Source organism: Ranitomeya imitator, chromosome 2, assembly GCF_032444005.1.
Source record: "Ranitomeya imitator isolate aRanImi1 chromosome 2, aRanImi1.pri, whole genome shotgun sequence".
Taxonomy (NCBI): Eukaryota; Metazoa; Chordata; class Amphibia; order Anura; family Dendrobatidae; genus Ranitomeya; species Ranitomeya imitator.
The window spans coordinates 242,412,013-242,430,061 of NC_091283.1; the positions used below are offsets into that span (position 1 = coordinate 242,412,013).

Genomic DNA, 18,049 nt, shown 5'->3' on the forward strand with positions numbered 1-18,049 from the left:
TTCTAGTTGCGGTGCTAAGTTCAGGGTCTGCGGTCAGTACAGGTACCACCTTCTCCAGTGTACGTCTCATGCTGCTCCTCGGCCACCAGATCATAACACAGGCCTCTCTGTCTGCTCTCTTAGAATTTCTTCCACTTCACCTTCAGTGTTCCTCTCAGGCTAACCTCCTTGGTCTCCCTGGACCAACTAACTAACTCCTCCTCCAGGTCAGGATACATGTAACTCAGGGAAGCTCCCCTGAATCCGGGTCTTGAGCTCCCCCTCCTGACCTGGATTCGGATTATGTTGCATGTTTGTGCCTTACCTGGTGAAGGGAATTCTTTTGCCTCTGAGCATGACATCACCTTCCCCGAAGGAAAATCAACATCACTGCAGCAACCGGTAACCTGGGGTGCTGCACTTAACAAGCCTCGACCACCCTCCTTTCTTTTGATATACAATCTTTTGGTGTTGGACTTAGAGTGGAGATCTTCATGCATTGTGAGGAGTTTTCGTGTCATCACATCAGCAGCATCCATCTCTTCTTTTGGCCAGCACACTATGCCAGCAGGGTATCCGATAACTGGCAGAGCATATGTATTGATGGAGCAGATTTTATTCTTCCCATTAGGCTGGCTCTTCAGGACCTGTCTTACCCTTTGATTGTATTTGGATGTTGCTGCTTTCCTTGCCTCCTCATCATGGTTACATGAGGCATCCTGTGGGATGTTGAGGTACTTGTAGCATGTCTGTACATCTGCTATGTGCCTTGCAGGTAATTCCACTCCATCAGTCTTGACTACCTTGCCTCTCTTTATTACCAACCGGCCTCACTTCTCCACTCCGAAGGACAGCCCGATGTCTTCACTGTAGATCCTTGTCAGGTGGATCAGTGAATTGATGTCTCATTCGTTTTTCGCATACAGCTTGATGTCATCCTTTTAGAGGAGGTGGCTGATGGTGCTTCCACTCTTGATCTTGTATCCATTGCCAGACTCTATAATTATCTGATTGAGGGGGTTCAAGCCTATACAGAACAGCAATGGGGACAGTGCACCACCTTGTTATATGCCAAATTTGATGGTCACTTGTGCTAGTTGTCTTGAGTTAGTTTGAGTTGACTTCCAATGTTGTTCTCCATTGCCCCACTGCGTTTCTGAGGAAGGTTCTTAATTTCCTGTTGACATTGTACAGAGCAAAGCATTCACAGATCCATGTGTGTGGCATTGAGTTATAAGCCTTCCTGTAGTCAATCCAGGCTGTGCTGACATTGGTCTGTCTGGATCTTGAGTCTTGAGCGACTGCTCTATCTACTAGGAGCTGGTGCTTAGAGCCTCTGGTGTCAGTCCCAATGCCTTTCTGAGCTGGATTCATGTACTGTTTCATATGGTTCTGTAGCTTGGTGGCTATTATGCCTGACACAAGTTTCCATGTTGTCGTAAGGCAGGTTAATGGGCGGTAGATGAATGGAACTGTTACTTTGTGAGGATCCTTCATGATCAACACTGTTCTTCCTTGTGTTAGCAAAGCTGGGTGGTGGCCTGCTTCTAGCAGTTGGTTCATCTGCTTTGCCATGCATTCATGTACCGCTGTGAATTTCTTTAGCCAGTAGGTGAGGAACATGTCTGGGCCAGGTGCTGTCCAGCTCTTCAAGTTCTTGAACCACTGTTGGATGTCTGTTTCTGTAATGGTGACTGGTTCTTGCTCTAGGTGGCTGCTGTGTTTCATTCTCAGATATTGCAGCCACATTGCACTGGCACTGGTGTTGTGTTTTTCACACATGGTTCTTTGGAGAACAGGGCATTTATCTTCTTGGCCTCAACTTCTCTAATGTATCTCCCTTATCTTGCAGCGAGTGCTGTGAGCCTTTGTTTAGCAGTCTTCTAAAAACGATTTTTTATGGACAGAACGGTGATAAAGTGCATATAGTGCTCAAAATAACCAGTGCTCAATTTAAAAAATGGTTTTCTCTCACCAAATCAGTCGTTTTTCCGCGGGAGCATCCTCATATGTTTTTTTAGGGGGAGGGGAAACAAGCAGTAACTATGCTACCCAGTCGTGCCCCTGTATTGCTCCCGCCCTGACAAGGGCAGTCCCCAAGTCAGGCTAAATTGTTGTACCCACCACAACCAAGTCAATTTCCCTACGCGTTTCCTCTCCCATAGGGGAGATTCATCAGGGGAACGAAAAAACAGGGGTATGAATATAATGGGGTATTCTATTTAGAAAGATAGAGCCCCTGCATTGGCAGGTAGCCCCTATGTGTCCAGTGCACCTGGCTTTGGGTGTGGACTGTTATGATTAGGTAATTCAGTACCACAATGGACATAGAAGTCAGAGCACATACAGTGACCTGACAATAACCCAAAAACATAGAACGAGCTCTGAGATGTGGGAACTCTGCTGACCGCAATTCCTAATCCTCTCCAACCACACTAAAGGCAGCGGTGGATTGCGCCTAACACTCCCTATGCAACTCGGCACAGCCTGAGAAACTAGCTAGCCTGAAGATAGAAAATAAGCCTACCTTGCCTCAGAGAAATACCCCAAAGGAAAAGGCAGCCCCCCACATATAATGACTGTGAGTTAAGATGAAAAGACAAACGTAGAGATGAAATAGATTTAGCAAAGTGAGGCCCGACTTTCTGAACAGAGCGAGGATAGGAAAGGTAACTTTGCGGTCAACACAAAACCCTACAAACAACCACGCAAAGGGGGCAAAAAGACCCTCCGTAGCGACTAACGGCACGGAGGTACACCCTCTGCGTCCCAGAGCTTCCAGCAAGCAAGAAAAACCAAATAAGCAAGCTGGACAGAAAAAAAACAGCAAACAAAAATAACAAAAGCGAAACTTAGCTATGCAGAGCAGCAGGCCACAGGAACGATCCAGGAGGAAGCAAGTCCAATACTAGAACATTGACTGGAGGCCAGGATCAAAGCACTAGGTGGAGTTAAATAGAGCAGCACCTAACGACTTCACCACATCACCTGAGGAAGGAAACTCAGAAGCCGCAGTACCACTTTCCTCCACCAACGGAAGCTCATAGAGAGAATCAGCCGAAGTACCACTTGTGACCACAGGAGTCACAACAGTGGACTATGGTAAGGTGAGATGAACAGCGGGACCGCACTCCTTAATATAGTTCCTCCCCCTCTCCGCCTGATTGTATGGCGTCCTACCTCATTTCCGGCTGGTCATTATGGCCGCTTAGCTTATTGAACATCCCTGGCGTTGTATCGCCATCTTTTTTACAGGTCATGTGTCTATACCTCTCCGGGATCCGGATCGATCTCCATTGCGCATGCGGACCGCAGAGCCAGTGAATCCGTGCTCTCACCGGCCTCCACTTCCGGTTCACATTCCCCAGTGTATCCGCTATTGCGCAGTGCCGACCATGGCCCGGCTCTGTCGTCCGCCCGCGTCTCCATCTCCCTGGTTACCTACATGCTCCCGGCTTTCTACGCTAGTGCGCATGCGGCCTTTCTGCCCGCTACTCTGCGCTATACAAGCAGGCACGTAGAGGGGGTAATTTCCACCCAGTATCTAGACCAGGTTTTTTAGACAACACATACTCCCTGAGAAGCAGAAACCCCTTCAACAGGGACTAGAACTACAGGTAATCAACCTTTCTGATAGAAATATTAGTGAAGTAGAGATGACGGTACTGAGTAAGGGGTTATCATTTATTCCCACTACGGATTTTTCCACTTTTGATTGTATCAAGGACATAAACCTATTTGTTAGAAAATTAAGGTGGCACAAATTTTTCAAACAACAGAATAGGAAGATTTGTGCAGGGCTGGACATCCCAGTGGATATACTCCAGGATGTGCAGCTCTTGGCCAATCTTGATCAAACATTGCCATCAACGAGTGGTCAGGGTCCTTTTTCATCTCTGAAAAAAACTAGTACCAAGATGCCACCAGTCGGGGGTGATGTTTCCGCTATAGATGTGTTCCTCAATTTAACAACGGATGAGATTAAACAAAAAGAAGGTATCCATATTAGACACAACCTAACCAAGAACCAGATGGAGGCACTCCAGAATCTGGAGAGGGACACATCTATAGTGGTAAAACCCTCTGATAAAGGGGGAAACATAGTTGTGATGAATATAGATGGATACAGGGATATGTGTCTATCCTTGTTAAATGATACAGCTACATATACCCGGGTCATGAGTAATCAGATGGAAACAACAAGGGACAAATTGAAAAATATTCTTGATGGGGCTATAAATAAGAAACTGATGAGTCAGGAAGAATATGACTATCTACTTCCTAGACATCCAGTAAAGGCAACTTTTTATGCACTCCCAAAACTGCATAAAGGGCTTCATCCCCTTAAGGGCCGACCCATTGTATCGGGCATTGTGAGCATAAGCCAAAATGTGGGTATTTACCTTGATGAGATCCTCAGACCCTTTGTGAGCTCATTACCATCATACTTGAGAGATACAGTTGATCTCTTGAATAAACTGGACAATATCATTGTGGAATCAGAAGTACTTCAGCATTCATCGATTCCACATAATTTTGGAATCCTGGGTGTCAAACACTTTCTGAGTACGAGGGGCTGCCAATGTGCCCCCCATAATGAGTTGGTTATCTCCCTTCTTGAATTTGTCCTGCAGAATAACTACTTCACCTTTGATGGTAAGGTCCTCCACCAGCACAGGGGCACCGCCATGGGCAATCCATGTGCGCCAAGTTACGCAAATCTGTTCCTGGTCTGGTGGGAGGACACCGTCGTATTCTCTGACCAATTTACGCATCTGATAAGTAAGGTTGACCTGTGGGTCAGATTCATAGATGATGTTTTCATCCTATGGCGGGGCACCGTGGCCGAGTTCCAGGAGTTTATTGACTCACTAAATCAGAATGAGATAGGCCTAAGGCTCACATATGAAGTGGATCCTAATAGATTGGCCTTTTGCGATGTCTTAATTACCAAATCCGAAAATGGGGACACGTTGGAAACTACCACTTTTCGAAAACCAACTTCCACTAATTCTTTGCTGAAATGGGAGAGTCATCACCCTTATTCCCTTAAGAGGGGTATACCCAAGGGTCAGTACCTGAGGCTAAAAAGGAACTGCTCAAATACAAAAGACTTTAAAAGCAAGGCGGATGACTTGCGTCAGAGATTTCTTACTAAAGGCTACCCTGACCGAATATTGAGAGAAGCATTTAAATATGCGAAGGAACAGGATAGGAGAGAACTTATGGTACCCAAAAAGAGAACTGAGAACCCGAATGGAAAAGCTCGACTTATCTGTACCTTTGATAATGGGGCCCAAATGGTCAGGCAAATAGTCCAAAAACATTGGGGCATCCTTCGGATGGATGATGATATAAGAGACCTTGTAGGTGAAAGACCACACATTACGTATAGAAAAAGTAAGACGATTGGAAATCGCCTGGTACATAGCCACTTTGTTACACCTGTGACTAGAGAGAACTGGCTACCTGCTAAAACCAATGGTTGCTATCGTTGTGGTGATTGTATGGCTTGTGAATACATACTAGTGGGTAAAAAATTTGATGGTATTGGTGAGTCGTTTGAGATCAGGGACTTCATCAATTGCAAAACCAAAGGCGTCATTTACCGCATCACCTGTAAATGTGGTAAGGCCTATGTAGGCAAAACAATAAGGGAGCTAAGAAGGAGGATAGGAGAGAATCTAGGTGATATTCAGAATAAAAGAGATACATCTGTGGCCAGACACGTTAATGTTATGCACAATGGGGATTTGAAGGCCATACAGTTCATGGGTATCGAGAGAGTCAGACCGCCAAGAAGAGGGGGTGACTTTGATAGGATGTTACTTCAAAAAGAGTCAAGGTGGATATTCTGTCTTCAGACCTGTCATACGCAGGGTCTGAATGAACAATTGAGCTACAGCTGCTTTCTCTGAAATTATTAGGGGTGTATATGTCCTTTCCCCAGAAATTGGGGTTTATTGCTGTTGGTTTTAAATAGGTTGGAATCTGGGTCGCTGTCTCTTGGGGGCACTAAGCCAATAAAACAGGATATTTACTATCTATTATGATTTTTAACCCCTTAGTGACAGAGCCAATTTGGTACTTAATGACCGGGCCAATTTTTGCAATTCTGATCACTGTCACTTTATGAGGTTATAACTCTGGAACGCTTCAACGGATCCCGCTGATTCTGAGATTGTTTTTTCATGACATATTGTACTTCATGTTAGTGGTAACATTTCTTCGATATTACTTGCGATTATTTATGAAAAAAATGGAAATATGGCAAAAATTTTTACAATTTTGCAATTTTCAAACTTTGTATTTTTATGCCCTTAAATCAGAGAGATATGTCATGAAAAATAGCTAATAAATAACATTTCCCACATGTCTACTTTACATCAGCACAATTTTGGAAACAAAATTTTTTTTTGTTAGGGAGTTATAAGGGTTAAAAGTTGACCAGCAATTTCTCATTTTTACAACACCATTTTTTTTTAGGGACCACATCACATTTGAAGTCATTTTGAGGGGTCTATATGATAGAAAATACCCAAGTGTGACACCATTCTAAAAACTACACCCCTCAAGGTTCTCAAAACCACATTCAAGAAGTTTATTAACCCTTTACATGCTTCACAGGAACTGAAACAATGTGGAAGGAAAAAATGAACATTTAACTTTTTTTTGCAAACATCTTAATTCAGAACCATTTTTTTTATTTTCACAAGTGTAAAAACAGAAATGTAACCATAAATTTTGTTACGCAATTTCTCCTGAATACGCCAATACCCCATATGTGGGGGTAAACCACTTTTTGGGCGCACCGCAGAACTTAGAAGTGAAGGAGCGCCGTTTGACTTTTTCAATGCAGAATTGGCTGGAATTGAGATGGGACGCCATGTCACGTTTAGAGAGCCCCTGATGTGCCTAAACAGTAGAAACTCCCCACAAGTGACACCATTTTGGAAACTAGACCCCTTAAGGAACTTATCTAGATGTGTGGTGAGCACTTTGAACCCCCAAGTGCTTCACAGAAGTTTATAACGTAGAGCCGTGAAAATAAAAAAATCGCTTTTGTTTACACAAAAATGATCTTTTCGCCCACAAATTCTTATTTTCACAAGGGTAACAGGAGAAATTAGACCACAAAAGTTGTTGTGCGATTTCTCCTGAATACGTCGATACCCCATATTTGAGGGTAAACCACTGTTTGGGCGCATGGCAGAGCTTGGAAGTGAAGGAGCGCCGTTTTACTTTTTCAATGTAGAATTGGCTGGAATTGAGATTAGACGCCATGTCGCGTTTGGAGAGCCCCTGATGTGCCTAAACAGTAGAAACCCCCCACAAGTGACCCCATTTTGGAAACTAGATCCCTTAAGGAACTTATCTAGATGTGTGGTGAGCACTTTGAACCCCCATGTGCTTCACAGAAGTTTATAATGTAGAGCCGTGAAAAAAAAAAATCGCATTTTTTCTACAAAAATGATCTTTTTGCCCACAAATTTTTATTTTCACAAGGGTAACAGGAGAAATTAGACCACAAAAGTTGTTGTGCAATTTCTCCTGAGTACGCTGATACCCAATATGTGGGGGTAAACCACTGTTAGGGCGCACCGCAGAGCTTGGAAGAGAAGGAGTGCCGTTTTACTTTTTCAATGTAGAATTGGCTGGAATTGAGATTGGACGCCATGTCGCGTTTGGAGAGCCCCTGATGTGCCTTAACAGTGGAAACCCCCCACAAGTGACCCCATTTTGGAAACTAGACCCCCCATGGAACTTATCTATATGTGTGGTGAGAACTTTGAATGCCCAAGTGCTTCACAGAAGTTTATAATGCAGAGTCGTGAAAATAAAAAAAAAATTTTTTTTCCACAAAAAAGATTTTTTAGCCCCCAAGTTTCTATTTTCACAAGGGTAACAGGAGAAATTGGACTGCAATAGTTGTTGTCCAATTTATCCCGAGTACGCTGATGTGCCATATGTGGGGGTAAACCACTGTTTGGGTGCACGGCAGAGCTCGGAAGGGAAGGAGCGCCTTTTTGGAATGCAGACTTTGATAGAATGGTCTGTGGGCATTATGTTGCGATTGCAGAGCCCCTGATGTACCTAAACTGTAGTAACCCCCCACAAGTGACCCCATTTTGGAAACTAGACCCCCCAAGGAACTTATCTAGATGTGTGGTGAGAACTTTGAATGCCCAAGTGCTTCACAGAAGTTTAGAATGCAGAGTCGTGAAAATAAAAAATATTTTTTTTTCCACAAAAAAGATATTGTATCCCCCAAGTTTTTATTTTCACAATGGTAACAGGATAAATTGGACCACTAAAGTTGTTGTCCAATTTATCCTGAGTATGCTGATGCCCCATATGTGGGGGTAAACCACTGTTTGGGCGCACGGCAGAGCTCGGAAGGGAAGGAGCGCCGTTTTGGAATGCAGACTTAGATAGAATGGTCTGTGGGCGTTATGTTGCATTTGCAAAGCCCCTGATGTACCTAAACAGTAGTAACCCCCCACAAGTGACCCCGTTTTGGAAACTAGACCCCCCAAGGAACTTATATAGATTTGTGGTGAGAACTTTGAATGCCCAAGTGCTTCACAGAAGTTTATAATGCAGAGTCATAAAAAAATATATATATATATTTTTCCACAAAAAGGATTTTGTAGCAAGAGGGCAACAAGAGAAATTGGACCCCAGAAGTTGTTGTCCAATTTATCCCGAGTATGCTGATGCCCCATATGTGGGGGTAACCCACTGTTTGGGCGCACGGCAGAGCTCAGAATGGAGGGAGCACCATTTGACTTTTTGAGCGCAAAATTGGCTATCGTGTTTGGAGACCCCCTGATGTACCTAAACAGTGGAAACCCCCCAATTCTAGCTCCAACCCTAACCCCAACACACCCCTAACCCTAATCCCAACCTTATCCATAATCCTAATCACTAACCCTAACCATAATCACAACCCTTACCCCAAAACAACCCTAATGTCAACCCTAACCATAACCCTAATCAAAACCCTAAATCCAACACACCCCTAATCCTAATCTCAACCCTAACCTGAAACCTAACCCTAATCACAATACACCCCTAATCACAACCCTAACCTTAACCCTAATCCCAAACCTAACCCTAATCCCAAGCGTCACCCTAATGCCAACCCTAATACCAACCCTAATCCAAACCCTAACCCTAATCCAAACTCTAACCCTAACTTTAGCCCCAACCCTAGCCCTAACTTTAGCCCCAACCCTAACCCTAGCCCTAAGGCTACTTTCACACTTGCGTTGTTTGGCATCCGTCGCAATCCGTCGTTTTGGACAAGAAACGGATCCTGCAAATGTGCCCGCAAGATGCGTTTTTTGCCCATAGACTTGTATTGCCGACGGATCGTGACGGATGGCCACACGTCGCGTCTGTCGTGCACTGGATCAGTGTTTTGGCGGACCGTCAGCACAAAAAAAGTTCAATGTAACGTTTTTTTGTACGTTGCATCCGCCATTTCTGACCGCGCATGCGTGGCCGTAACTCCGCCGCCTCCTCCCCAGGACATAGATTGGGCAGCAGATGCGTTGAAAAACTACATCCGCTGCCCACGTTGTGCACAATTCTCACAACGTGTGTCGGTATGTCGGGCCAATGCATTGAGACGGCCCCGTACCGACGTAAGTGTGAAAGAAGCCTAACCCTAAATTTAGCCCCAACCCTAACTCTAAATTTAGCCCCAACCCTAACCCTAAATTTAGCCCCAACCCTAACCCTAAATTTAGCCCTAACCCTAATCCTAGCCCTAACCCTACCCCTAACCCTACCCCTAACCCTAACCCTACACCTGACCCTACCCCTAACCCTACCCCTAACCCTACCCCTAACCCAGCCCTAACCCTAACCCTAACCCTACCCCTAATTTTAGCCCCAACTGCTCTTCTCCTGCCGGCTGGCAGATGGAGACAGATGACGGGCGCACTGCGCATGCGCCCGCCATTTTCTTTTGCCGGCGGCCAGGAGGAGCAGCAGGAGGACCCAGGGACCCAGGTGAAAATGGCAGGGTCCCCGAATCCCCCTATTTCTCTGTCCTCTGATGTGCGATCACATCAGAGGACAGAGAATTACACTTTGACTTTTTTTTTTTTTTGCGGTCGCCGGTAAACAGTTAATTACCGGCGATCGCAAAACAGGGGTCGGTAAAACCGACCCCGATCATGCTCTTTGGGGTCTCGGCCACCCCCGGCAGCCGAGACCCCAAAGATTCTTGCAGTGCCGGCCGGCGGGCGCACTGCGCATGCGCCCGCCATTTTGAAGATGGCGGCGCCCACCGGGAGCCACGAGGAGCATCGGGGGAGATAGGTAAGTATTGGGGGGCTACCTGGGACCCCTTTTCTCTGTCCTCCGATGTGCGATCACATCGGAGGACAGAGAAATTAAAAAGAGATCGCGTTTTTTTTTTCTTTTTTGCGATCGCCAGTAAACGGTTAATTACCGGCGATCGCAAATGCGGGGTGGGTTAAAGCCCCCCCGAATCATGTTCTCTGGGGTCTCGGCTACCCCCGGCAGCCGAGACCCCGGAGAAAATCTGACTCTGGGGGGCGCTATTTACTTTTTCCACAGCGCCGTTTATTAACAGCGCTGTGGTTTAAGTACCCTTAGCGGCCGCCGTTAAAAGGCGTATCGGCGGTCGCTAAGGGGTTAAGGTATGGGCCACTGCCATATCTTATAGATATATCTGTATCTCTGAACTTACTATATTGGGTATTAAACGGAGAATGTTTGATTTTTTATGGATTTTTCCAGAGGGATGCGTTTCCCCCTTTGGTTAGCTTCTTCCCCTCTTATAACATCCAACAACATAATATGTATGCAGGTACAGTGAGGTTGTGTATTTACCAACAAATGAACCAGCGGTGCAATCACTTCCAGCGCCAGTACCAGGATCCTAGTTGGGATACCAGGATATCGATATATATCTGCTTGTATATTGTGCATTAGCGGGCAGAAAGGCCGCAGGCGCATCGGTGTGGAACACTGGGAGCAGAGTGATAACCAGGGATACAGAGACGCCAGTAGACGGCAGAGCTGGACTGGAACCGACACTGCACAATAGCGGAGGTACTAGGGAGTCCAGGTGCCTGCTTGTGTAGCGCAGAGTAGCGGGCAGAAAGGCCGCATACGCACTAGCGTAGAAAGCCGGGAGCATGTAGGTAACCAGGGAGACGGAGACACGGGCGGACGACAGAGCCGGGCCATGGTCGGCACTGCGCAATAGCGGATACACTGGGGAATGTGAACCGGAAGTGGAGGCCGGCGAGAGCACGGATTCACTGGCTCTGCGGTCCGCATGCGCAATGGAGATCGATCCGGATCCCGGAGAGGTATAGACACATGACCTGTAAAAAAGATGGCGATACAACGCCAGGGATATTCAATAAGCTAAGCGGCCATAATGACCAGCTGGAAATGAGGTAGGATGCCATACAATCAGGAGGAGAGGGGGAGGAACTATATTAGGGAGTGCGGTCCCGCTGTTCATCTCACCTTACCATAGTCCACACCCAAAGCCAGGTGCACTGGACACATAGGGGCTACCTGCCAATGCAGGGGCTCTATCTTTCTAAATAGAATACCCCATTATATTCATACCCCCGTTTTTTCGTTCCCCTGATGAATCTCCCCTATGGGAGAGGAAACGCGTAGGGAAATTGACTTGGTTGTGGTGGGTACAACAATTTAGCCTGACTTGGGGACTGCCCTTGTCAGGGCGGGAGCAATACAGGGGCACAACTAGGTAGCATAGTTACTGCTTGTTTCCCCTCCCCCTAAAAAAAACATATGAGGATGCTCCCGCGGAAAAACGACTGATTTGGTGAGATAAAACCATTTTTTTAATTGAGCACTGGTTATTTTGAGCACTATATGCACTTTATCACCGTTCTGTCCATAAAAAATCGTTTTTAGAAGGTTGCCATTAAAGGTTATGTTTTAGATTTATTAGGTTTCTCCTGGCTTTATACATATTCTCTATTAGAGGACCTTATAGGGGTACCATATGTGGATACACCTTATTATTTGGCTATTATTCTGCCTTTGTTTAGCAGTCTCTAGAGTTAGAATTAAGGTACCTTCACACTAAGCGACGCTGCAGCAATACCGACAACGATGTCGATCGCTGCAGCGTCGCTGTTTGGTCGCTGAAGAGCTGTCACACAGGCAGCTCTCCAGCGACCAACGATGCCGGTAACCAGGGTAAAGCGTCGGGGACAGACAGCAGAAGGTAAGAATGGAGTGTTTGTTTTTTTAACTTTTACGCTGGTAACCAGGGTAAACATCGGGTTACTAAGCGCGGTCCTGCGCTTAGTAACCCGATGTTTACCCTGGTTACCAGTGAAGACATCGCTGAATCGGCGTCACACACGCCGATTCAGCGATGTCTGCAGGGAGTCCAGCGACGAAAGAAAATTCTGGCCTTCTAGCTCCGAACAATGACATCACAGCAGGATCCTGATCGCTGCTGCGTGTCAAACACAACGATATCGCTAGCCAGGACGCTGCAACGTCACGGATCGCTAGCGATATCGTTGTGAAGTTGTTTAGTGTGAAGGTACCTTTAGGCCTTTCTACTTGTCCAGCTTGGTCTTATTCTTGATCTTTACACATTTCTGTATTTCTGATAGTTGGCTGACTTTCCTTCGTGGCACCTTGATCTTTGTCTACAGTCTTCTTTTGAAAGGGGAGCACGTACTTCTGTTCTTCTTGCTGGTTGTATAGCCAACTTATAACCTGACTTCCGGACCGCGTGCAGCGTCTGTATCTCTCGCTGCCCACGCCTATTATTGGCATCCCCTGATGAGCCCCGCAGGATCTCCTCCGGGGCGAAACGCGTTGGGATGAGACACTGTCTCTTAAGATAAGTGTATCACTAACGTACACTTATGCTGCTGTGCTGGCTGTCTATTATCTTTTACTTGCTCTTTGCTGCACTATGTGAGCCATGTAGCCCTATTGCGCTATTCTCCCTGACTATACATACTGATGTTTTGGGACTATGCCTGCACTGACTGATAGTGATGCTATTGGCACAGGTGGCTTGTGACAGCCTCTGGTGATGCTTGTGCATATGCTATGATCCTAATAATAATTTTTTCTGGCGATGATGCTATGTATGGATCAGTGTTGTGAATTCTGTTATCGAACTCCCTCCTGTGGTCATGAATGGTACTTCGGCGAGTTCTGTCCATGGACTCCCTCTGGTGGCTGTGAGTGGAGCTGCTGCTTCTGAGGTTCCTTCCACAGGTGACTTGGTTTATTCCTTGGCTGGTTGCTCTATTTAACTCCACTCAGATCGTTACTCCATGCCAGCTGTCAATCTTCTTGTACTGGTCCAGTTCGCTCTTGGATCTTTCTGGTTACCTGTCTACTCCAGCAGAAGCTAAGTCCCTGCTAGTTAATTATTTGTTCATTGTTTTCTTGTCCAGCTTGCTATCATGATTTTGCCTTGCTAGCTGGAAGCTCTGGGATGCAGAGTGGCACCTCCGCACCGTGAGTCGGTGCGGAGGTCTTTTTGCACACTCTGCGTGGTCTTTTTGTAGTTTTTTTTTGTGCTGACCGCAAATATACCTTTCCTATCCTCTGTCTGTTTAGTAAGTCTGGCCTCCTTTGCTGAAACCGGTTTCATTTCTGTGTTTGTGACTTTCATCTTAACTCACAGTCAATATATGTGGGGGGCTGCCTTTTCCTTTGGGGAATTTCTCTGAGGCAAGGTAGGCTTTATTTTCTATCTCTAGGGCTAGTTAGCTCTTAGGCTGTGAAGAGGCGTCTAGGCAGAGTTAGGTACGCTCCACGGCTATTTCTAGTGTGTGTGATAGGTTTAGGGGTTGCGGTCAGCAGAGCTCCCACTTCCCAGAGCTTGTCCTGTGTTAGTTTAACCATCAGGTCGTTCCGGGTGCTCCTAACCACCAGGTCCATAACAGATCAGTTCACGTGGGGCGTTTTTTCTGACGATGATGCCACCATCCGCTGACACTTACAGATTATTACATCTCTGGCGATGATGCCCTCGTACATATTTGAATGAATTGATTTTTTTCTGGCGTTGATGCCATTGTATACTAAAAGGGACTGATCACAGTATTACTGTCAATCATACCCATATGGGGTGTGAGAAATATGCCTGCATTTACTGACAGTGATGCTATTGGCACAGATGGATCATGATATTTTCTGGCGATGATGCCCTTGCATATGCTATGACTATGACTTTTTCTGGCGGTGATGCCATCAAGTTTTGATCAGTTTACCATTTATATTCTGTTTTTGGGACATTTTCTTTCTGGCGATGATGCCATTATTTGCCGATATCTATAGATTATTACATCTCTGGCGATGATGCCCTCATAAACATTCAGACATTTGAATCAACTGATCTTTTTTCTGGCGCTGATGCCACTGTGCACTAAAAGGGATTAATCAGAACATTATTGTCATTTATGTCCCTATATTTTTTCTGGCATTGATACCATAATGTTTATTAAGACTCTTCTGTTTTCTAATAGGTGATTCTTTCATATATTTTTCTTACACCACCTGAATCCTATCCTTAAGAGGAGTAAACTGTGTTATTAAACATTGTCTACCATCTATCTCTGTGAATCACCTTATCTCTTAGTGTTCACATTAGTAAGAGTCTTAGTAATTTCTTAAGGTACCTTCACACTAAACAATTTAACAATGATATCGCTAGCGATCCGTGTTGTTGCAGCGTCCTGGCTAGCGATATCGTTGTGTTTGACAGGCAGCAGCGATCTGGATAGTGCTGTGACATCGCTGGTCGGAGCTAGAAGGCCAGAACTTTATTTCGTCGCTGGATCTCCCGCAGACATCGCTGAATCGGCGTGTGTGATGCCGATTCAGCGATGTCTTCACTGGTAACCAGGGTATACATCGGGTTACTAAGCGCAGGGCCGCGCTTAGTAACCCGATGTTTACCCTGGTTACCAGTGTAAATGTAAAAAAACCCAAACACTACATACTTACATTCCAGTGTCTTTCCCTCGGCGTTCTGCTTCCCTGCACTGTCAGCGCCGGCCAGCTGTAAAGCACAGCACAGCGGTGACGTCACCGCTGTGCTTTCCGGCCGGCGCTCATTGTCAGTGCAGGGAAGCAGAGGCCCGGGGGACAGACACCAGAATGTAAGTATGTAGTGTTTGTTTTTTTTTACATTTACACTGGTAACCAGGGTAAACATCGGGTTACTAAGCGCGACCCTGCGCTTAGTAACCCGATGTTTACCCTGGTTACCAGGGGACTTTGCATAGTTGGTCGCTGGAAAGCTGTCTGTGTGACAGCTCTCCAGCGACCACACAGTGACGCTGCAGCAATCGGCATCGTTGTCTAGATCGCTGCAGCGTCGCTAAATGTGACGGTACCTTTAGAGTCTATTGTATTAAGCTCACTGCTACCGCCAGCAGTCAGTACTAGCTACAGCATTTTAGTGTATATTTTCACTTTTTTCTGTTTTTGTGGTGTTTGTTTGGTTGTATAGCCAAGCATCGCTATGATTGCTGAGGCAGTAGCATAGATTAGGTTATTAGTTTGAGTTATGGTGGTGGTAGGTATTGATGCAAAAGCTGCTCTATTGGCATCCTCTAGCATACTGTATGGTGGTGTTTCTTTGCTGAGCCTTGGCAGTCGACAATTGGTATATGGCGGTACTATGAGAACATTATACTGTGGGGGGTATGGCGGTACTATGAGAACATTATACTGTGGGGGGTATGGCGGTACTGTAGGAACATTATACTGTGTGGGGGTATGGCGGTACTATGAGAACATTATACTGTGTGGGGATATGGCGGTACTATGAGAACATTATACTGTGGGGGGGTATGGCGGTACTGTAGGAACATTATACTGTGTGGGGGTATGGCGGTACTATGAGAACATTATACTGTGGGGGGGTATGGCGGAACTGTAGGAACATTATTCTGTGTGGGGGTATGGCGGTACTATGAGAAAATTATACTGAGTGGGGGTATGGCGGTACTGTAGGAACATTATACTGTGTGTGGGGATGTGGCGGTAGTGTGAAAATACATTTTTTACGAGAGATGCCAGTGCTGTGGAAACATTATACTGTGTGAGCGCCATCATATATATTACATAAGGGGTGTAAAAAGGAGAGTCATAAAAAAGACTCCTCAGGGCTGTGCTGCATTTGTACAAAAAGACTGCTATCTGCCGTCCAGACGGGACCATGTGACATCATTGGGAAGAGGGAGGGTTTCCGGAGGGAAGAGTCTAGAGGGTGCACCTGGTCCGGAGACCTTGATGACGCAGTTACTGATATTATAAAGGCCGGAGCCCCAAAGGCAGAACAGATTTGGCGATACGCAAAGGAAAGGGGTGCGGGGAAGAATCTGAGGTACCAGCTCATGGTAAAGTGCCCGAGGCAGCTGGGTGTGGGGCAGAACCCTGCTTACAGGGCATAATGGGGGCATTACACTGTGTGGGGCCAAGAAAGGGGCCCTGTACTAGGAGAACAATCCGCTCCCTCACTTCCTGTCCTCCATAGTTGGCTCGTATGTATCTATTACAGGAAACAGAACAACAATGTTATGATTCTTATAAAGAGTCTCAGTGCAGAAGGGGTTAATGTCCCCCGCGCTCAGTAATGGGGAATCTCCACATACCTCCACCTGCAGAGCCGCACTCCACATATATGGCCGCTCTGTGCGCACAGGACCTGTGATGAGGTCACAGGGGGAGGAGTCAGGGGTCACGTGATCCGCAGTGAAGACGCTACATGGAGACTTCTCCTCAGTCAGTGACATTTCCGCCATTATTCGCCCTCACTACTGGCACAATTACCTCGCGCCGCCTTTTCTACACAATGTTATGTGTGGAATGTAACGTGTGATTTCTCTGGAGACAAATAAACCCCACACATGAGGGGATTATTACCGGTTACCGGACGTCTAGTATATGGCGGCATATGATTGTGCTATCGCCTCCACACCAGGAGCTAAAATGCCGAAATCTCGCTTATTTACCCCCTTCCAGTGTCCGGCTAAGGGTCATATACGGCCATGCCCCTCTCCAATCGCTGTGGGGGTTTGGTAATAGGATGGAGGGCGGCGTCCATGCTTGGATTTCAGAGAGAGTAATAAAATCACAGCTCACCTTCCCGATCCTTTACCCCTTACACCTGACCTGTTTAGCCAATTACCTGGAGATAAATGGTTTTACAGACTTAACGTGAGAGGGGCATATAACCTTATACGTATCGCCATGGTGACGGATGGAAGACCGCACACAATACACCTGAGGGGCAGATTGAACATTTGATGCTGCCATTCGGGGTAACCAATGCTTCGCCAGTCTTTGATAATGTCACTAATTATATTTTTTCTCACTGATTGGTAGATTTGTGGTGATTTTCCTGGATGATATATTGAGTTCCTCACGTACTCTAAAGGAGCATGGTGAGCATGTCAGACAGGTTCTCCAGGTTCTACGTGACAACTATTTATTTGATAACCTGGAGAAATGGCAATTTGTGGTACAGCAGGTCCAGTTCTCAGGACATTTGGCTTCTGCATTGGGGTTTCAGATGGACTCCGTTAAGGTCCAAGCAGTCCTTGATGGCTTCTAACCAAGTAACCTGAAAGCGTTACAGAGATTTCTTGTAGTCGAGATACTGAGGAACAAACAGAGAAAAATAGGGTCTTATCTGATAACAAGATGTAATGAGAATAGAGGAGTATTACACTCACCTGATAGAGCGGCTCCTCATCAACATGTTCAATGCATAAATCAGCTGCTGCCGGACACGGGGCCAAAGACCGAGCAGAATAGCTGATTCGGGTATAATGTGTCTGTACCTGCACTGCTGATGAAGACTATCAGATATGGAGATTTCCGTAAATACATTTATTCAAATAGATTTTCACAGTCAACACGTTTCAAAGTCACACAGGAGCTCTTCCTCAGGAGAAAACTGATAGCGGATGAACATGTCAAGCTTGGAACGTTTATATGCAGTGGTTTTGAGAGAAAAAGCCAAACAAAGCACGATATGTCAGAGTTCATGAGA

General features: G+C 45.9%; 1 protein-coding gene across 2 annotated transcripts in view; it reads right to left on the reverse strand.

Moving 5' to 3' along the window:
• Window positions 1-16,694, reverse strand: part of LOC138662865 (zinc finger protein 773-like) — a 57,530-nt gene extending 40,836 nt beyond the window's left edge. Inside the window, exon 1 of one of the 2 annotated variants that reach the window (XM_069748848.1) lies at window positions 16,647-16,694. In XM_069748848.1, the coding sequence (XP_069604949.1) occupies window positions 16,647-16,673 (27 nt within the window). In that variant the 5' untranslated portion in view covers window positions 16,674-16,694. The remainder of the gene's footprint in view (window positions 1-16,646) is intronic. The other variant, XM_069748849.1, reaches the window with a different exon arrangement.
• Between the last annotated feature and the right edge of the window lie 1,355 nt (window positions 16,695-18,049).